The following is a 20,903-nucleotide window of genomic DNA, read 5'->3' on the forward strand; positions in this document are numbered from 1 at the left end:
CAGAGACCAGCGGAGGGCCATTGTTTGCGCCTGTTGCTCGGTGGCTTGTAGTCCAGGAGTCAATACATTGCATTGTGGTTGAAGAATCCAAAATGCGAGTATGTACAAGCACGCAGTAAATGTTTTCTATTTAGTCGCGCTGTACGTTGTTATGGTTATGCTCCTTGGCCTAGAGCATTTGACCGGAACAGCGGGGCGCATTTAAAGTGCAAGAAATGCGGCGACTGTAATGCGAACCGTGCACATTTCTCAACGCTTTGCGTTCCTTTGGCCGCCGAGAAAACAAAAGTGTCGCTATTATTTAACTGCATGTTGTGGCAACATCCTTTGGCGCTTTACGCACCCACGACTTCACGGCATCTTTAAGGGAAATGCTAAAAGAAATTGCAACAACATGCAGGCAAGTAAAGGCATGGGAAAGCATGCCATGGCAAGGAATAAGGTTATGGGGTTATACTCAGGGCAGTTGTGTAATGGCTCTTGGTTATAAAATCATGAACCTCAAACCGTTTTACTACATCTTTGTAAGCAGCAAGACAAGAGGCAGAAGCATGCGATTTGTCGCTCATAATGTGTTGGCAACTCGGCAGCATCTTTTGTTGGCATTTGGACATGCGATGTCGTCAGGACCGTCTGTCTCTCCAACCTTTTCAGCAGATCTGCAACATGTTGCTGTTGCTGTTGCTGACACTGAAAATGCACCGACTATTATGCATGTGTGTGTGTGTGTGTGTGTGTGTGAGTTGGTTCCATGCTGGAACCATCTACAACCCGGTGAGCGCCTTAAGGATAGCTAGCACCTGCGCTTGTATAATATTTATTATGCTTTCTAGAAAATAAAGCATACTTTTGTGCGCTGGAAAACGCACAAGTGTTTGGGATATGCTTTGTGTTGGCTTCTTATACTCACTATAGTCTTCCTATATTTAATTTAGCTTACTTTTCTATTGAATTTACTGCGTGGCCTACAATGCGCCATGCTTCTTAATTGTTGTGTGATGTTAGAGAGCGGCCTTCAAAAAATATTGTTCTTATCGCAGACATACTAAGCACATTGCAAGCGTTTCAACTTTCAGTGGACAAATTAGGCAAGTTACATTTTATCTTATTATTTTCAACTAATAACTATAAGAAGAATTCTTAGAAATGTAAAAAATGTGTAAATGGAGAAACTGAAGATCGTGAAATTTCCAATCAATGCTTTGTATGTACGAGTAAAGTAAGTTTATCACAAGAGCCTACAATAAGTATCAGTGTTTAATAGCAACAGTTGTTCAAATTAAGTCATTTCCATCAACATTTTATAATAAATAAGAAATTTCGGTCAGTAATAATGATTAAAAGGTGACTTCAACTTAAATTTAAGGCGGGAAAAGCGTAAATCTATATCAATCTATAGTAATATAGGTATGAAAATAAATGGATTTATTATTAAAATAGAAATAGAAGACTACTAGTTTTAAGAATCATATATTCAGGTGTTAAATGAATGAGAAAAAATTAGAGAAGTTTCACACGTATTTGCAAAATAAATTCTGGTGAATAACATCTATAAAAGGGTGTTTAAAATCTATTGAAGGAAACTTTGAGATGGTATCAGAAAAGTGGGAAGATACGATTAGCAGGATAAAAACAATTTCTTCAACTACATTAGACTGTTAGATCGGTGGCTTGCCAAGCGAATTTTGAAGTCAAACTTCGGCTCGAACGACAACCTTTTCTGAAACGCAAGTGGCTCCAGACAGACGCAAAAACAAAATACACGTAGTGCGTGGCTCGTTGATACTTTTTCCTTAGAATTTACTTATAACGCAGATGTTGTTGTTGTGCTTATATAATCACGCAATCGTCAGCAGTTCTGCTTATTTAGGATTAGTACACCAATAGCAGGATCACAGGCAAGCATAAATTTATAATTTGCGATTGTTAAAAATATGAGAGTATTTCAAGGGCATACGGTAACGAAGAGGGACGAAGCTGAATAAACAAAAAATTTGCACGAATGTGATAAAAGCGCAGGCGAACGAACACAAAGCTTTAAACGTTTTGCTATTTTTTTGTTTAGTTACTTTCATTAATTTTGCTGTAAAAATATATATGCCTGGGCCTCAGTCAGGCAATTTTGAGGCAATTTTCCCAAAAATAAAATCAAATAGTCGTAAAGCTGAAAAAAATTAATTTTCATTGTCGTTTTCGATAAGATTAGGCATTAATCAGCGACTATTTCAAGTAATAGTTTGTAAATTTAGGTATGCATTTGACTTTATACGATTAATCGACTCTTTAAAAACAAACAAATAAAAATGTTAAACATCTCACCTGACACTCACATTTTTTTCTTCTGATATATACACTTAATTATACTTTGTACTTTAATTATACTTTGAGTATTTAAATAACTAAAATTAAACTTATAGCAAATTACAATTACAACTAAAACTAGGAGCTTAGTCTTATTTACATTTCATATTATTTATAACTGATATTAACCTACATATTGGCTAGGTCAATAGGATGTAACCTCTTCAGCTTCCTGTTCATTATAAAACGTCCTTTTGCTAGAATATTGCATGGGTTCGAAGACGCTTGCTCCTAAAGGACGTCATCAACTTTTTGCATATCTATGTTTGCCGTTTTCATATACGAGGGACACCAGGTAGCAGGCGAAGAGCTTTGGCTTGCAGAATTCGCATTCTTCAGTTCGGATTGAGTGACAGTTTTTTGCTGATTAGGAGTCACCTCATTTTATTAACCCCACCTCATTTTATTAACTCTAACTTGGCGTCTTTGTGACACAGCATATGTGCTTATGAAATGTGAGACGCTTGTCCCAAATACTTGTAGCTGTGGGAATGATTCAATAGCTGGTTCTGGATATTACAGTCCGCTGCTTTTGCATGCTTTTGATTTTGAAACAAATTGTAGACTGTAAGTAAAGTAACGAAATTTTCAGATCGATTGACATCAACATTAAAGGCTTATCAGTCACGTGCTTCGAAATCCGAACACACAAGCTTTTTGATACCGCTCTATCGATTAAAGATAACACGTTGCTGTGTGTTTGTGGTGTATGTTTATAGCAATCGATGCTGATCTAGATAAAAATGTCAGGAGGAAGTCTATTTTATTATAGTATTATGATCTAACCAACTTAATTACGAACGGGCAGAAGAAATGCGCACTAATTTGACAGAAGACTGAAAGGATAATAATAGCAAAGTGTCCATCATCACGTATATTTGTTCGCAGTACTTCAGCGAGAAGCCAAGATGAATGCCACACAGTTGACTGAGTTGATGGGTACTCATGATTTTATGCAGCTTCAGGAGCAGCTGCAACATGGCACCAATAGCTACAACACAGACGGACACAATGGACTATCGCCAGAAACGGCGGAGCGAGCATCGCGTCCTGTCCGACGCGCTACGAGAAGGACCTCACAGGTGAGACAGCAAATGCATTTATTTGTTTATGAATATGCATAAATAAAAAGAGCTTTGCTTTTCTAAAGCATTCTTTATATATTTTCTTTTATTGTTTCCGGATTTTTGTTTTTTTTTTTTATTTGTATTAGCGTATAAATTAGTAGATATTAATTAATTACACCTAATTCTGTTTTTACACGGTAGATTGGTTCCAGAAAGAACTGTGTAAAAAAGACATTAAGACATACGCAAAAAGGGCATTGGTTCCATATCTCTAAAGAAATATATTTGAAATTTTCAATTTTCAAATCGTATAAAAAAGAATTAGGTGCATTAGAGTGTTTTTGTTCTTTGAAAACATTTAAATAATTGGCTAGGAACATTGTTGATGCGCTTTTCTTCAATTGTAGCTTTTAATTACACGCTTAAAGCGCTTGCATTCCTATTACTTAACGTTAAAAAATTGTGAAACAATTATTAGAGGACGCTTTATAGTGACCATTTGATTTTTGTTTACCTCTTTTTGGTTTTTTTTTTGCAGCTAAGCAATACTACATACGATCTGGAGATGACGGACTCAAGCTCCCAGAGCGATGACACAAGTGGCGGCGGTGGCAGCAGCAATGGCGGCAGCAGCACCAACAACAACAATGGCGGTCAGCATCACTCCTCGGCGCGTCCTTCGAGCCGTGGACGGCCCCAGCAGTTGCAACAGACCGCAGCTTCCGCCAACAATAATAATAATAATAACAACAACAACGGCTCCAGTGCTGCCAACGCCAATCGACGCCGCAAGGGAGCTCTGAACGCCAAGGAGCGCAATCTGCGGCGCCTCGAGTCCAATGAAAGGGAACGCATGCGCATGCACAGCCTGAACGATGCTTTCCAGTCGCTGCGCGAAGTCATTCCACATGTGGAAATGGAGCGACGGCTGTCAAAGATTGAGACGCTGACGCTGGCCAAGAATTACATAATCAATCTGACGCACATCATACTCTCTAAGCGAAACGAGGAGGCGGCAGCCATGGAGTTAAATGGGGGCGTTTTGCTCACTAGTATCTCGGCGGAGGGTAATGGCGGCGGCGGTGGTGGCGGGGGCAGTGTGGCAGCAACAGCCGCAAATGTTGTCACCGCCAATGGTCTGTGCTTCGATGATGCGTTGGCCAATGCTGGCGCCTACGATTGTGCATTGCTTGCTGCCTCAGACAACAGTTTGCTGAGCGCAGCTGCCAACAGCACCATGCAGCTGCAACCCATGCACCTACAACAGCAACAGCAACAACAGCAGCAGCATCAGCAGCAGCAGCAGACTCTATCCTTGCCACACCTTCATCATCAGCAGCAACAGCAACAACAACAACAGCAGCAGCAGCAGCAGCAGCCGCCGCCACAGTCCATGCAACAAGCGCAACTCTTGACGTCACACAATCATCTGGGCACAACAATGTTGCTGCCCCAGCCGGCGCCACCCCCTCCGACTCTAATACTCAATGGAGGTGCCTCTGCTGCCAGCTTTGCGGATGTCAACGATAACTTCGATGAGCCGTTTCGAGAGTTCTTGTAAGCTCCATCTATCGTGTAGGCAGCTAGCAAGAACGGAAGCTTTGTATATAGAATGTAATTGTAGCAGGACGATGAATTTATAGGAAATAGCGATCGGAGACAACTTTTCGAATCTTAGACAAATTAATATGGTATGCAATACCAGCTGAAGCAGTTACCGCAGCACAAAAGGATTCTCTCATAATGTCACATTCATAGCTTCAAATAGAAGGACGAACATTTTCGCGTATATCAGCAAAAGCATACATTAATTAAATATATTAGAAACTACTTACATTTACACGTAGAGTGGTCTAGAATTTAGCGCCACGAGTCAATTGTGTCTCCCAACATTTTCGCTCAAGCAAATATAATTTAAATAGGAACAGCATTTTGGAAAGCTTGTGCGACAGCTGTTCTAATTTTCCCATACCTTATTATTATTATTGTAACACTAAACTAAAAACTATATTAGGAATTTGGCTTGGTTGTGGAAGGGGGACTACAAAAATATGAAACTTTTATAAAATAACCACTGTTGCAACAAAAAGATTATTCTGTATTCAATTCGATTTTAATTTACTTTCATTTCATTTAGTTTATTAATGTTACTAAGAATTGATAAATTTTAGATTACCGAACAACAAAAACGCTGTCACGATGATAGACTCGCTCAAAAGAAACACACAAATAATTCTTGCCTCAACATTTTTGGAACAGACTTCTAGAAAACCTCACAAATATTCTACACTGGTTAAAATTTATTTCTTAAAACTAATATGTGTTTTCGTTTTCATTTTCGAAAAAGCATACCAAAAAAAAAAAAATGGATTCAACAATTCTCGCGATATGACAAAATGAAACAATTTTCTTGTTCATTTCATTTTTAATAACAAAATGAGGAACACTGAGTAATGTAGACTTCGTATAAGGACACAATCAAAATAATTGTAATTTATTGGCAGCTTTTTTGTTGGAGTGCTAAGAGTTATTTGTTCCGATATTTGGCTCAATTTTATTTTGTGCTGAGCACGGAGCTCGTGGCGTTATAAAGGCTTACGCCAAAAGTTATTCCTTAGTGCTTAAAACATAACATATAGTAGTACTTCATATTTGTTACATCTAAAAAATGTTGTTAAGAGTTTAAGAACTAATACTTATTAATTAGTTGTGTGTGTAGAATTAGAACAACAGAAACGAAACGGACGAATGGAACACCAAGGCGAAACGAGGAGATGAAAACGCGTAGTACTATGTGTATTATGTGCATACTTGTACATACATACATATGTATGTATGCTTATGCACTCATTGAGGAGCTATAAATAAGAGCAACAACAAGAACAACAGCAAGGGTAACAACAACACAAACAAAGCATCAATTACCGTTAAACAGCAACATTGAGCCAAAGATGGCGTCGCGAGCAAAGTGACGCCCGCTAAGTTAATTTACCACCCATGATCTTTTTAATGCACTTGAAATTTACTATACAAGTATAGTCCAGTCCATCGCATCGATAGGGCAGGGGTGGCGGACGACGACGACAACAACAAGAACAGCAACAACAAAGCACAACAATTAACACACAAAACCGTTGAATGGCGCATTGAAATTGGCACACTTCCGTTCCGGGTGGGTGGGAGCGAGACGCCAATACGTTCTGTTATACATACTCGTATATGTTGACGTTGACGTGCGAACGATAAACAGTAATAAAATAACGGTGCACAGTATGTGTCTCAATGCGTGGGTGCTTGGAAGCTTGGGTCTTAGGAATAATTAAGTGAAAAATAGCGCATACATCCATAGTTTGGATGGATGGGTGTTGTGATGGGCTGGGGTTATGGTGGTAGTGGCGATGATGGTGGTGGTGGAGGTGCGAGCTTAAGCTTGTTGATGATGTTTGATTAGTCAGGATTTAGTGTTTTGGGCATGGATGGGCTGTCGTAATAGCTGTATATTTCTGGGGGGTTTACCAGGTGGAAACTCAAGTCAAAGACAACGAAAGACGCGTGCTACAGAGCAATATGTATGTATGGGGTTTCTACAACGAATACGGGTCGAGTTAAGCCATGGTATGTATAATAAATAAGACGAATAAAAAACTGCATGAGTCGATCTAGTCAAATTCTGGTGCGCAACAAAATCGTAAGATATGTATATGTATGATACTGCAATATAGGCGCATAAATTAGTTGTGTAATTGTGAGCTTTTAAGCTCCGTTTAATATAAATGTTTACTATGCATATGTGTATGTATATGTGTGTATGTGTACTATAAAATAAAACCCATAAGCAAATACATATGTAACAAAATACTTAAACTCCCTACTCGTATTGTACATAAATTATAAGATTGGTTTAATAATGAGCATTTGGTGTGTACAAGCAACGAATTATATGTACATATGTATGTATTGAAATAGGTAAATACATATGTACATATGAACATTAGTTTATTGCGCTATCTTTGATGATAATACTTACATACATGAATGCAAATACAAAAGTTATTGAATAAAGCATACAAAATTACGCATTTCTTGTTCTTAATTGAGGGTACATGGCTAATTGAATTAAAATTGTTCGCTATTTTGGCGCCAACAGTTATGTTTATCAACACACATAAAAATGGATTTCATTCATTGGTAATACTAGCAAGCTGTCCAGTTTCTTAACGAAATACTAATTGTTTAATAAGAAAATGTTTAAATGAAATGTGAAGTATGTATGAATACATGCGAACGTACTATTTCAAATATACCGCGCAGCATATAGTGTGACCAGTTGGCCGAACTGTAACAGTCGCACTGCCTCCACTTCACAGCACTAGAGTTTGAAAATCAGGGCTGACAGATATGCTATCGACTTTCTATCATCGATAAATACTAGATTAGCGGCTAGCAATTGGTACAAAGTCACAGGTACGCTTACATCGGTTGGGACGCGGATTTTTTAGAGCGGACGAAATTTGACAAATAGTCGGTTTCCGCGATTTTGATTCGATTTGTTCTTAATTTGTATAAATAAAATAGAGTTTAACGTGCAGCAGGCAGTGCCAGTGCAACGAATTGAGAGATTTAAAAGAAAAGGTAAATTTTGTGTTATTACCAAAAGCCTGTGAAGGAGTTTGGGGTTTGTTATTGTGTGCGTTCTTGTATGTATAAGTTGTGTTGTTGTGATGCGCAGGTAGGTATGTAGCTGTTGACGGAGGAGAGAGAACGGGCTGCAGTTATTACTTCTTTTCAGGTTCACTGCTGCTGCTTCCGTTCTAGTTTGTTGGCTTTTGTTTTGCTGTCTTTTCTTCTATTCTCAAGAGCGCTGCGTAATAATTGCTTAAAGTAGTAGCAAACAAGTTGTGAAACCTTGCGCCTTGGCTTACCGTTACATTTGAGAGAAGTTACGAAAAACAAAAAGTTGCATTTCGATGCTAGACTTATGCATATGTATGTACAGTACATGTGCAAGCGCATTTTTATGCATAGACAAATATATGTATATGTATGGGTGTGTGTTTTGTGTATGTGTGTTAGTTTGCTTGCGTGCTCTTTTGCTGGTTACGTTCGTTACTGGCCCAGAGTTTATTAACCTTTGCCGTTGTCACTGCAATTTCGCCACACTGTGCGCGCTCAGGCATTGCAAACACTTTCGACTTTTGCGTATCAATTGAAATTTTGTCGAAACACAACACAGGCTGCCCTCCTCCCTAGCTCCCTAGCTCCCATTCCACCCACAAACAAAAGTATAAGGCGACGGTCAGTCAATCAAAAAGAAAACCAACGCCTGGTACTCTGCATCGTTAACCATGTTTATAGGTGAATTTCCGGAATTAGGTAGTTAGTTCTTAGCACGCAAAGTTCGAGTATCATTATGCACACACGCGTCTACAAATATACGTGCATATGTACAGTGAAACCTCAATGAAATGGAAGGCCAATAATTGTATTTTTTTATAATTTTGTCCACTTTTATTAGAAAATAGCTGAATTTTGTGAAACTCTTTTGTAGTTAGTCTTCTTGAAGTGCTTAAGAAGTCCTATTTCACTTATTTCAAAATTGAATTCATATTCTGAAAAGATGTTTCCAGTCAATTCAGAGGTGACAATAGAATAAATGATGAAAATACAGGCAATAAAATAGAAAAATAACTATTCAATCTGATCTTAATACATAGTGTTTATTTTTATTTTTGTGGCCTAAGTAAGCAAGGCTTGACTGTATCTGCAAACAATCACAAACACACACACACCACTATACATTTCTTACTGGCCAGCTACAACACACCCCAATGGTAGTAGCAACAGTAGCTGTAACACCAACAATAATGACGATGCTATAAAATGTGGCACATTGGTGCGCAACCTTTAAATCCATTGTTGTAATCCAACTCTGTCTCTGCTTAGCACTTGTGGGGTGAGAGAAAGTAGTAGTAGACCCTTAAAAAGGTAATTTGAATGAAATTATTGCTTCAAATCAAAACCTCTATCAAAATTGTTACTTAATATCAATTCGATAACTACTTATTAAACAATTGTTGGTATAAATATTACCTTCCTTTTGGGCATTTCAAATGGACTCTCTGACTATGGTTTGAAATGCTTATGATCCAAAAATATTCTGTAACCCACTGTGCCGTCTTTGCTCGCTCCAGCGATGACGCGGTGTTATGCTATTGACAAGGCGTCCTTATTGTCCTTTGGTGTGGGCTCTTATTTGATTGGTCCTTGTGACAGGTGAACTTTTTCACGTCAAATTTTCCGCGTTTTTTTTTAGGCCGTCACTTAACTATGCATGGCCAGTTGGCCCAGTGGCGCTATTAACCACTTAAAGCCGCTGGATGACACAATTCCTAGTCGATCGATTTTCTGTGTTTTTAGCTGCATTAGCTATATTTTTTCAACGCATTTATGCGCAACAACTGTTGAGCACTCAGCATTCCATGCTCCACAGGCACCATCAGCATGAGCTATCAAGTTAATTGGTAGGGCGACCTGCGACCACTTCTAATTGAAGAGTTCAAATTCTATGCTTGTACATTGCTCAGATAGTAGGTAGCCATAGATACATAATGTAGAACTACTTGATTAAATATGAACATAAATTGAAATTGTAGATTGTTTAAATGCGTCGTCATTGATAACAGCTTTAAGCGATAGCCTATTAAATAAATATACAGAAAAAGAATAGACAAATGATTCATTTTGCGATAAGCTACACAAAAGATAGGAAATCATTCATATAGCATAGGTGGTTTCAAATTTCAAATAGTCGTCAATTGACTGTCTTGTTTAAAGTTGTGCCAAAGTTGTTTATACAAAAAATGACCGTGTATAGCTTCAAGGAGTGAGTTTTAAAATATTTAATTTGCAGTTTATTAACTTTTAGCTTTAATCGTGTAATCAGACTTATTGCGTCCGTTAATATAAATGTTATTTTTCTTGTTTGCTGATTGCACGTACGCATGAAATTCAAATAGTGGCGCTTATTTATTTTCTTCGTGTGTATTAACTCCAAATGGCCGGAACCCCAGACAAGCTGCAACGCTGCACCCTTCCAGTGGTGGCAGCCATGTCTGTGGGGAGAACGTCGAGTTGGCCATCGACTTTTTATTGATTTTCGCGGCAGTTGCATTCAGTTGCGAGGCTTTGTCGGATTGCGTCCTTGTAACCATAACTATGCAAGTGGCGGCACTCAAATAAAATGTAATAACAAATAATAATGCAGCAAAATCTAGGCCAGCGTCGACAATAAGCATGAATTGCAAATGGCTGGGGGGAACTTTCGCTGGCCAATGATGTGTGGGAAAGAGAGTGGACATTTGTAGGGTTAAGCCAGCCAGCGAGCCAGCCAGCCAGACAGACAGGGGCAGTGGATTGCGTGCATTGAAGAAGGAGGTGGCCGCGTTGTTGGTGGTGGTGGTTTGGTTTCTCACATGTGTGTATTATCTGTGGGTGAGTGTGTGTGCGGTCAGTTTATTGATTGATGTGTGGTCGAGTTGGTGTCAGGTTTTTGTGCGTGTGGGGCTCACATTAGTATATATCCTTCCATTGATACGACGAGGTTTTGTTTTTTTTTTTTATATTCACAGTTCGTCCACATCCAGAGAAGCGCAAAGTCGTAGCTTTTGGGCTAAAATGGCATCAGGCGGAGTGACATGTGTCAAATACATAACATTCTTTTGTAATCTGCTCTTTGCTGTGAGTATGAGAACCCATTATATACCCATTGATTGTAGAGTATGTAAACCATTGCTTTATATAGCTCACGGGCCTCCTGATACTGCTCGTGGGGGCTATGGTTCAGCTGAACTATGCGCACTATTCGAACTTTGTGAGCGATCATATCTGGACTGCACCGATCATACTAATGATTGTGGGGGCTGCCGTGGCCTTCATTTGTTTCCTGGGCTGCTGTGGCGCACTGAAGGAGAGCAGCTGCATGATACTCAGCTTTGCCATATTGGCTCTGGTCATATTTTTGTTTGAAATAGGCCTGGGCATAGCTGGCTATATAAAGCATGCCGATTTGCCGCAATTGATGGAAACACAGTTCAATTCGACAATGAAGCACTATAAGGAACGCGAGGATTATCGCGATGCCTGGACCCTATTGCAAACCGAACTGGACTGCTGCGGCACCCATGGTCCCAACGACTGGGAGCCCATCTTTGCCAACAAGACATTGCCAGCTGCTTGCTGCACTGTAATTAATCTGAACGAGGCCAAGGAGTGCACCACCGTGCATGCCATACAGGAGGGCTGCCTGCGCAAGCTGCTCGGCATACTCGACTCGAAGACTTTAATACTGGCCGGCGTGGTTTTGGCTGTGGCGGGCATACAGGTAAGTGCTTGAAGTGCTATCTAATTACGTAATGGTAGCTAATTATTTATATACGTGTAGCTCCTTACCATACTCTTTGCCTGCTGTTTGTATCGTTCGTTTCGCCGCAACTACGATCACGTTTAATCTGCGTTCCAATGATCCCGTGTGCCGCCTCTGAGCTAGCGGCCTTTTATGGTAGTTTGTAGATTACATACGCATACGAAATTTGTTGTTGCCGGGTCTGCAACAAACTCACTCACACACCCACACTCTATAATCACATTCCACTCACACACATTATTCCATTTTCGAATTTGTTATTTATCTGAAAACCGCGCTTTTTATTTAGATTTACAATTTTAAGTCGTTAGAGTATCTTGGTCCTTGACCATAACATAAAGATATCCATCCAACTTGTGCAATTCAAACAGCTCATTCGTTTAAAATAAGTCCGTAAAGTTCACAGAAGAATCTTAAACAAATATCTCTTGGCCAAAAAAAGAATCAAATACGAATATATTATAAATATAATATTAAACCACAAGCAGAGAATGCTGCTCAACAACTCAGTTATCATCCAATCATATATCGCTTAAATGTAACTTTTCTAAAATCTCATAACATCAACCAATCATCAGCCCAAGCTTTTTTCATTATGAAAGTGTCCTTGCCACAATTGATAGGATTTTTGAGGAATTTTGAAGATTTTATATGTATATATACATACATATCCGTACATCCTGAATCCTGCTGAATCCTCGATGGCTGCCTTTTTACATTTTTAAAAATTAAGTCTTCGCAGCCAACCCTTGTAACCCACCTTTTATATATTTTTAATTTGATATATTGGCATATTTGCCCTTAAAAACTATTATTATTGTACCCCGAATTAAAGAAAGAAAATCTCATTTGATACACCCGCGCATACACATTATTACTACATATATAATACTGGAAGAAACCAAGAAATTTTAATTGATATTGATATTATTATCGTGTGTGGTATTTACCAGTTGTTTTCACAAGCCTATGGGACCCTTAATTTAAAATGCAATTAATCACAACCGATCTGATTAATAAAAGTAAATGCATTAGCATATTTTTACATACATACATATATGTATTTGTAAGTGTAAGTTTCTAAAAACAAATCTCAGAAAAAATAAAACAATTAAATGGAAAACGAATTGCTAAAATCGAGCATATGGCGGCATCGTGAGGCTTTAATGAAATGCGATTTTATGGACGATCACAAAATTGAATTATCCAAGTAAACTGAATGTTATTACCCACTTATATCACAAACGCAACGTATTGCAATAATAATTGTCAACAAAGTAATATAGAACATAATATAAAATTAAAATTATTTGTATTTGAATATGTGTAAACAACTGTGCAGCACTGAAAACTTAAATAAATGAACAATTTTAAAAGATATTTTTCCGTTTTTTCTTATTCTCAATCTTAAATATAAATTGGTGTTCGATTGGTTTAAAAATTGCGCGCAAGTAAATGCCATTTCCAACACTGTTTAGCTAGAATTCAAATTAACGGAATTTATAGCACGTAGTGTTTGTGAGTTTCCTAACCGACTTTCAAATGGCGGATGGGACGATTATTATTATTTTCTTTTAAAATGAGATTATCATATAAAACCAGTCTGAAGAATTAATTTAACAATGACTGTAGTAAACGAAGTTCTGCAGTGGATTTTAAGAACTGGTCACACCTATTTCAGTGTAACCACATTCCGGAAAGTACAGAATGCCAAAAGAGAAACAACAACATAGCGAAACAGCTGATTTGTTTATGTTATTGTTATTCATAATAAAGAATTCATGAGATGCAAGTTATAAAACAAATTTAAATCCACGATTTATGGATTTACAAATCGCGGATAAAGTGCTGCAAAGTGCAATAAGTTTAACCACAATGAACAATTTGAAGAACAATTTGAATTTGAGAACTGATGAAACAAATCCAAGTACAAGCATAAACGCAAAAGTGAGATTCCAAAATTAATTATTATTATTCATTTAATATAAGTATACGCTTCAGGTGGCAACTGACGATTGTGGCATTAGCGACGATGAAGAGTCTGGGATTGCAATGGATTTAAGCGATTATATTATTAAAGACGGGTCAAGAAATTCAGGCACAAACTCTGACACCGATACCGCCGACGAAAGTCAAGTCAAGAAATTTGAAATTAAAAGCCAGGCTGAAGCTATAAAATATCTGCGTGCCATGCAAAAATATGCGATGTGGCAGGAAAACTTTCAGGCTATTGGACTGCTAATGGAAGCCGAAAATGTTATAGCATACCCACCTGATCAGGCTGACTTCGAACTAAGTTAATAAAAGACGCAGCCTGAAAATAGTAAATAATTCCGAGTTCTAGATAAGAAGAGAGGAAATGTTAGTAAAAACCATAGGCTTAACTATTTACTATAAGTTTTGAACTGAATAAATAATAGTTGTGAAAACTGAAGTCTAAGTTAATGTAGAACCAGAAGAATAACAAAGCTATTATTAATACTACACTTTGTACATACATATAATAATAATGCTGCAAAAATCTTAATTCGATATAAGTTTTGTTGAGAAAAAAATAAAGAATAAACCAACACATTAATAGTAGTTATGGTGGCCTTTGGATGTTTAGAAAACACCAGGCGGATTTGTTATTTCAACTATATTTAATAGAGTCATAGCAACCGTGTGGAAGCTTATACTACTGTGTATGTGAAGTCCGCTTTGTTTGTTCAATAAATATCCACAACAGTAGGCACCGTGCTTATTGTGCGAAACATAATTTTTTTTGAATAGTCTGAGTGAGAGTTGTATAGAAAAACTGGGCCGGCTCACTCATATAAGTTGAAGAACCTATTTGAAAACAACCTACTACATTAATATAAACGATGGCTCAATGTGCGGGGCCATCATCGGCCCGTAAGGAAATAACCGGTCTGAATCGTATGACCCAGAAGGGACTGCGGGATTTGTGCAAACGTGATAAACTCTATCAAACGCCGCGTCTCAATGATGTTCTCTACTTGCACTATCAGGGTGAGTCGGGGTAGTGGGTGGGATAAGCACGAACATTAAATGTAATATTTAATGCCTGCCAGGTTTCCAGTACATTGAATGCTTGGAGGAGTACACTGAGCTAAAATGCCTCTGGCTTGAATGCAATGCCATTTCGGAAATCCAGGGACTCGATCAGCAGTCCAAGTTGAAGTGTCTCTTTCTACAAAATAATTTAATACAGCACATTGACAATCTGGGATGCTGTCCCCAGCTAGATACCCTCAATCTTAGCTCGAACCACATACGCAAACTTGACAATATAGGCTCCGATGTACTGCCCGTGCTGAACACTCTCAACGTGTCCTCCAATTATTTGAAAGACAGCGACAGTCTGTCCCATTTGGTCAACTGTAAGACTCTATCTGTTCTAGACTTGGCAAATAATCGCATTGACGATATATTGGTCGTTAAAGTAAGTACTCTCTGCTATGTTGCTGGGATCTCTCATTCTTTCCTTCCTTTACAATTGTATAGATATTCGAACAGATGCCGAACTTACGAGTGCTGGTACTTCAGGGAAACCCTGTAGTATCACGCCTTCCACAATATCGGAAGACATTGATATTGGCCTGTGTAAGTGAGGAAGGGGGAAGGGGGGTTAAAAATATTTGGGTATAAGTCTTAAATGCTTAACTCTTATGCAGAAAGAGCTCACCTATTTGGATAGTCGGCCAGTGTTTCCCCGCGATCGTGCCTGTGCTGAGGCCTGGTAACTAAGATTTTTAAATTAATCCATATGTACAGCTCATTAGTGTAATTTTTTAACTTTCAGGAAGGTGGGTGGCTATGAAGGGGAGCGAAAAGAGAATCATCGTTGGAATCGAGCAGAGCGCAAAAAAATTCGGGACAGCGTTAATTGTAAACACGATTATAATTAGAAAGTAAATTAATATTAATTGCAAATTACCTTCAGCCACCATTCGTCTGCGCAACCGACATCGCCCACCCGATCAGCAGGATTCACTCCTGACGTCTACGGACTCGGAAGCAGAGCAAGAGGCTGACGAAAGAGCTCACGCGGGTCACACGCGCGCTGCTCTGGAAAATGGGAGTGTTGACGACATTTGGGCGGAAGTGGAAGGCGAGAGAACCAAACAGAGCTCAGCATCTGAAGATAATTCAGATCATTCAGCCTCCAGTGATGAAGGCAGTAACTGCACCTCAGATTCGCTTGCAGATCAAATTGCTGAACAGTCCAGCAACCGGAATTTAATACCGAAATCTGTGAAATCTAAGCTCCAGAAGAACGATTCTAACGAATCACCAATTCATACCGAAACAAACGAAAATGAAGCTGAAGAAACTGAGGAGTTGGGATCAAATGAAGCTAAGACTTGCACCCAATTTGAGATTGTTGCCATAGAGGAAACGAAACAGGAAAAATCATCCAAAGAGAGCAATGAAATTGAAGAGAATTTACAAGAACAGGGGGTAAAGGAACTACCATCTCAGCCTACTAGCGAAGTAGAAGAGCCAATTAGTAGTTACGAATCAGACGTTGCAGGAGAGTTAAAAGAGATCAAGGAGTTGTACGCTGGCTTGGCGGATGATCTTGCAGAAGAAGAAACGATTAGCGACATTACAACCGATTTTAAGCTCGATGACAAGATGTGCTGTGCGGAAACCCCCAGGCCCTGTAACTTTGACCTTAAACAAAGTCCTTTGCCAAAAACTGCGGAGCAATTGGCTTATGAAATAGAATGTGCTGAAGCAAATGACAAGGTCGAGCAAGACCTTAGAGACCTCACCCGTCAAATGGATGAAGATATGGAGTGGGTAAGGCTGTCGATTGAGAATGAGATACCTAGCCTTGAAGAAGAATTGACTGATGATACGGCGAGTGCAGAGGAAGAAGTAGTACAGAGTTCCAGTGCTCCGAGGTCGCTGCGTCTGGAACAAGAGTTTGCGGAACGGCGTCAGCGCGAACTAAAACCAGCTGCTGCTAAGACTGATAGCGTGACGACTAATGTCATATCGGAGCCAGTAGTTGAAAAGACAGATGCCGATGACGACGAGCAAGCGATTGCGTTTGCAAAAGTGCTCATTGACGCTTCCGACGATGTGCCCAAGCGCGTGTTTGGCGCTGGCTGCGATAAGCCAGCTCATGATTGGCCGGCAGAAGAGCGCATGCTTCAGTTGAAGGTCTGTGATGTGCAGGAGATTCCAGAGCAAGCAGTTAATGAACTGCCAACACTTATTGTGACTGATGTTGAAGGCAAGGATTCGGAACCAATTATAGAGCCATTGATAAAGGAAAGTAGCGAACAAGCGGCCGCAAATATATGCGCTCGCAAATGTGAAGCAATGGCCGAAGAAGAGGCCTCGCTACGCAAACTGCTGCAAGAGCTGGAGGATGAAAACGAAATGCTCTATAAGGTGAATACAGCTTACGAGGAAGCCATCAATGAATTAAAGTCCCAAGCGACGGAGCCCAATCCGGAGGAGGTGTGTGTCGCCTTGTTAGATGAGCTTATCAATGAACTACAGTATAATGAGATAACCACTGCGGAGAAGCCAACAAATTTCGATTTTGGTCCGATTGAATCGGATGAGGAATACAGCTACTCTGCCGACCCGAAAGTGGAGAAGATTGTGCCACCAGAACTGGAAGATCCAGCCAAAGGCAAGTCCATACGAGAATGTCTGGATGTGTTCGGCGACTTTCTCACAGCTTTGTCAGATCCGAAGCAAACTTCGAAATTAGGTAAACGTGGCACAACTTGGTCTGAGAAGTGCCGTGCTGCGCAGCAGTTGCTCAAGTCCCCGAATCTGCCTGAGCTCAATAAAGACACCCCAGAGAGTTTGGATGCCGATATAGCTAAAGAACTAGAGAAACGCAAGAAATTTGTTTCAAAATCGGCAGGACGTTGCTTCGCTCAACGTGAAAAGTATGAAGATACTCTGGAAGTTGTAGATAACCGATTGATGGTAGTGAAGAAAGATACTGGCGCTCTAGAGGAACTGCCACCGCCGCCACCACTGATTAGCGACAGTGAGGAGTCTAATGATGACTATGACACAGCGAATGAAGAACAGGAAGAGCAGGCTACAAAGTTCGAGGATGATGGACAGCACACCTCACGGCTGATAAGCACTCGTGGCTTGTGGACCAAGCCGTATGTTCCAAAACCGAGAAAGTCTGCTGAGTATTTGATAGAAGAAGCGTTGCGTCGAAACGAACTACGACAGCAGAGTAGACTGAAGTGGATGGATGATAAAACCGGGTGTATTCAGACAGATGACAAAGATCTCGAATTTTACAACCAGTACAATAACAATCAGGATGACGATGACGATCAGGAGGATGAGGATCAGGACGACAACGGTCAAGATGACGATGGCGAAGAGCACTTCTATTCCTTGGAAACAGAAAAGGCAGTGGGCTGTTTAGATGCTGAGTTTCTTAAAAAGCTTGATCTGAATTTTCAGGAAATGTGTGGAGATGACGCCGAAGTGGCAGCCGAGTGCATGCGTAGTTACAATGAGTTAAAGGCCTGTCTGAAGGCAGGCAGTTCAGCACTTCAGCTCACTAATGAGGAAAACGAGATGTTGCAAGAAATGCGAGAGATGCCATGGGAGGCAGAATCTCACAGCGATGTGGAGCAGGAGAATGACCTGCTGAAGAAAATGATGCAACGTACAAAAGATGAGGAGCTGGCGGAACACATAAAACTGTGTACTGGCACTGAACGACTCTACGAACAACAGAGTAGACGTGGACTTTCAGATGAAGAAGAAGGCGACACAGTGCTGAAGAAAGGCGCTGATGAGATACCATTGACTTTTCAAAGTGAGCCACCTGCCGCAGAGGTTATTAAAGAGCCTTCTGAGAATCCCGAACCATCACTGGAGCAGGAAGTACAGCAGGACGCAAAGAAAGAGGAGGTACAGGAAGCAAGCAGTAAGGTCGCTAGCATTGATGATGATATTATCTCGGATGATTCCACCGACTACGAATCGGAGGAGGAAGTGCCTGTTGTGGAACCGCCCATGTTGCCGGAAGGTGCGCTCCAAACGCTAATATGTAATAATATTGATGATGGTCTGGAGCCATTACGGCCCCGTGAACAAGCCTCACTCCGCGAGATCTATAACCTACAGTATGTGGAAAAGAAAGAGGAACGCAAAAACTCAACCACAGCACTACGCGAAGCCCTAGAGGCCATTGGAGAGCCAAACCCCTTAAATGCTGATCCTGAGACACACGAAAAAATGCAAAGAAACATTTCTAAACTTAGAAAATCAAAAGAAAGTGATCCTTTTATGGAGCTTCAAACAGATGCTAAAGCAAAGTGGGCGAAAATAGCGAACAAATTAAATAAATTTATCAGCAGTGACGAAATGAATTTGCTAGAAAATGGAGAAAGCGATTCAGAAGAAGAAGATTATGAGGAACTCAAAAAGGACTTGGCAAACCTGAAGCAAGTCGATGAATCACAGATTGAAGTTCAACTCATCACTCGCGAGAATATTCTTGACAACGAGGCTAAGCAAGTCGATGTATCCGAGATCGATGCAGAATTGAGCTCAACACAGAAGATTCCTGACGATGGTTCAAGTTCGCTGAGAAACGAGGTTGCAAAAGTAGATGGATCTGAACATGATCTGAACTCAGGGCAGAAGATTTCCGATGGAGGCCTAGAGCAGACTGCTTGTAAAAGTTTACATAACAACGAAGCTGAACAAATATTTAAAAGCGATGACAAACTGGAAAAGAATGAGGACTATTTAGAGACAGAAAAGGTATTTTTCAAAAAAAAAGCCGTTGAAAATAGTGAACACTCTATCGAGCCGTTGGTAAAAGGCGAGGAGGTAGAAAAATTTGTAGGAGCTACTCGTATAAGAACTTTATCACAAGGTAGCGGCCCAGCCCGACCAGATATCGAATTAACAGAACAAGAGCATGATAATTTAGCAATGAAGCCTCCTGAAACTGCTAGTGAGGAGAAAAATGAATCCGAAATGGTTTCGAATTCTAATACGCCACAAATTTTCGATTGTACAAGTAAGATAACAACTGAAGATAAGCAATTGAGTAATGGGGCGGACGGTGATAAAAGTTGTGGCGTACTTAAAACTGAGGAGATAGGCTGTGATCTCGAAATCTTAAACGATGATGGAGATGCAGTCATGCAGAAATTGGACGTTACAGCTCAAGTAACCTATGAGCTGTAAATTTATTCTACAGATCCCTAATATTTTAATCATACATTGTGGATTAAATTAAATTAATGAACATTCCAAAAATCAAAACATATAGCTATACACTATTGTCTATCTATATTGGCATCTATATTTTCATAATTAATTATAAATATCTATTCTAAGCAAATTTTAAGAGTAAGTTATTATAATCATGCTTTATTTAACAAGAAAGATTTGACACTTTAAGAAACTTTAACACACGCCTAACAGCTGAATATTTCATCGAGTTAACCTGCTAGTTGAACTTAAAACAGACTGCATAAAAAAACATGTAAACAGTTTTTAAATTTCAGTCGACTTTATTACAAACCCTATTCCGGCTTAACGCAAACTCGTCTTATGCAGGCACAGGTAGCTATTTAAATTTTGCCTTTTCTCCGGAAGTGGCAAGCAAGCAAGAAAATAACAAGAAAAATAAAAACAGCAACAGCTTAATGCGCCCCCACCTGCATGTGCAAGCAAGCAACTCGCACAGACATGCACACGAACCATTATTGTGCCTTCTACGCGAGCTGCCAGCAAAGAACTTTTCACCACTAAAGTGGGTCAGATTCGTGCGGTTGAGCATTCGACAGATTAAGTTTGATATTACCCCATACTGATAGGATTCAAGTTGTGTATAAAAGGTCATTCCGATATTATAGTGCAAAGCTACTCTAGCATGAATGTGAATAAAGTTAAGGGGAAAACAAGTTAAATAAACCATTTCCTTTATGTAAACACAGGCAAATTCGAGACTAGTCGATTAAAACTCGGATAAATAATTTAATTCAGAGTCATAGAGCTGCATTTTTCATTTATACTTCTTATATGTA

At 39.6% G+C, this 20,903-nt stretch overlaps 4 protein-coding genes across 4 annotated transcripts; all 4 read left to right on the forward strand.

Moving 5' to 3' along the window:
- Positions 1-3,269: 3,269 nt before the first annotated feature.
- On the forward strand, positions 3,270-4,989 carry LOC115626090 (protein dimmed). The gene is made up of 3 exons (XM_030521343.1): positions 3,270-3,443; positions 3,967-4,647; positions 4,885-4,989. The coding sequence occupies exons 1-3, from the start codon at positions 3,270-3,272 to the stop codon at positions 4,987-4,989; spliced, it is 960 nt and encodes a 319-aa protein (XP_030377203.1).
- Positions 4,990-7,903: 2,914 nt separating this feature from the next.
- LOC115625869 (CD63 antigen) lies at positions 7,904-13,230 on the forward strand. Its single transcript, XM_030521079.1, has 4 exons — positions 7,904-8,060; positions 11,057-11,165; positions 11,230-11,808; positions 11,869-13,230. The coding sequence occupies exons 2-4, from the start codon at positions 11,103-11,105 to the stop codon at positions 11,932-11,934; spliced, it is 708 nt and encodes a 235-aa protein (XP_030376939.1). The 5' UTR covers positions 7,904-8,060; positions 11,057-11,102; the 3' UTR covers positions 11,935-13,230.
- A 427-nt stretch (positions 13,231-13,657) lies between these two features.
- On the forward strand, positions 13,658-14,422 carry LOC115626129. The gene is made up of 2 exons (XM_030521382.1): positions 13,658-13,797; positions 13,852-14,422. The coding sequence occupies exons 1-2, from the start codon at positions 13,672-13,674 to the stop codon at positions 14,149-14,151; spliced, it is 426 nt and encodes a 141-aa protein (XP_030377242.1). The 5' UTR covers positions 13,658-13,671; the 3' UTR covers positions 14,152-14,422.
- Positions 14,423-14,704: 282 nt separating this feature from the next.
- LOC115625778 (dynein assembly factor 1, axonemal homolog) lies at positions 14,705-20,124 on the forward strand. The gene is made up of 6 exons (XM_030520949.1): positions 14,705-14,862; positions 14,925-15,295; positions 15,358-15,456; positions 15,528-15,592; positions 15,656-15,741; positions 15,797-20,124. The coding sequence occupies exons 1-6, from the start codon at positions 14,715-14,717 to the stop codon at positions 20,056-20,058; spliced, it is 5,031 nt and encodes a 1,676-aa protein (XP_030376809.1). The 5' UTR covers positions 14,705-14,714; the 3' UTR covers positions 20,059-20,124.
- Positions 20,125-20,903: the final 779 nt, after the last annotated feature.

Source organism: Scaptodrosophila lebanonensis, unplaced genomic scaffold (assembly GCF_003285725.1).
Source record: "Scaptodrosophila lebanonensis strain 11010-0011.00,11010-0021.00 unplaced genomic scaffold, SlebRS2 tig00000080-arrow-pilon, whole genome shotgun sequence".
Lineage (NCBI taxonomy): Eukaryota > Metazoa > Arthropoda > Insecta > Diptera > Drosophilidae > Scaptodrosophila > Scaptodrosophila lebanonensis.

Excerpts from the sequence above, each read along its gene's own strand:
- LOC115626090 (XM_030521343.1), top strand. The coding sequence starts at position 3,270 with ATGAATGCCACACAGTTGACTGAGTTGATGGGTACTCATGATTTTATG. Across the intron at positions 3,444-3,966 it reads CTACGAGAAGGACCTCACAG|CTAAGCAATACTACATACGA; the intron begins GTGAGACAGCAA and ends TTTTTTTTGCAG. Across the intron at positions 4,648-4,884 it reads CAGACAACAGTTTGCTGAGC|CCGGCGCCACCCCCTCCGAC; the intron begins GCAGCTGCCAAC and ends TTGCTGCCCCAG.
- LOC115625869 (XM_030521079.1), top strand. The coding sequence starts at position 11,103 with ATGGCATCAGGCGGAGTGACATGTGTCAAATACATAACATTCTTTTGT. Across the intron at positions 11,166-11,229 it reads TTTGTAATCTGCTCTTTGCT|CTCACGGGCCTCCTGATACT; the intron begins GTGAGTATGAGA and ends TGCTTTATATAG. Across the intron at positions 11,809-11,868 it reads TGGCTGTGGCGGGCATACAG|CTCCTTACCATACTCTTTGC; the intron begins GTAAGTGCTTGA and ends ATATACGTGTAG.
- LOC115626129 (XM_030521382.1), top strand. The coding sequence starts at position 13,672 with ATGGATTTACAAATCGCGGATAAAGTGCTGCAAAGTGCAATAAGTTTA. Across the intron at positions 13,798-13,851 it reads GTACAAGCATAAACGCAAAA|GTGGCAACTGACGATTGTGG; the intron begins GTGAGATTCCAA and ends TATACGCTTCAG.
- LOC115625778 (XM_030520949.1), top strand. The coding sequence starts at position 14,715 with ATGGCTCAATGTGCGGGGCCATCATCGGCCCGTAAGGAAATAACCGGT. Across the intron at positions 14,863-14,924 it reads TCTCTACTTGCACTATCAGG|GTTTCCAGTACATTGAATGC; the intron begins GTGAGTCGGGGT and ends AATGCCTGCCAG. Across the intron at positions 15,457-15,527 it reads AGACATTGATATTGGCCTGT|AAAGAGCTCACCTATTTGGA; the intron begins GTAAGTGAGGAA and ends ACTCTTATGCAG.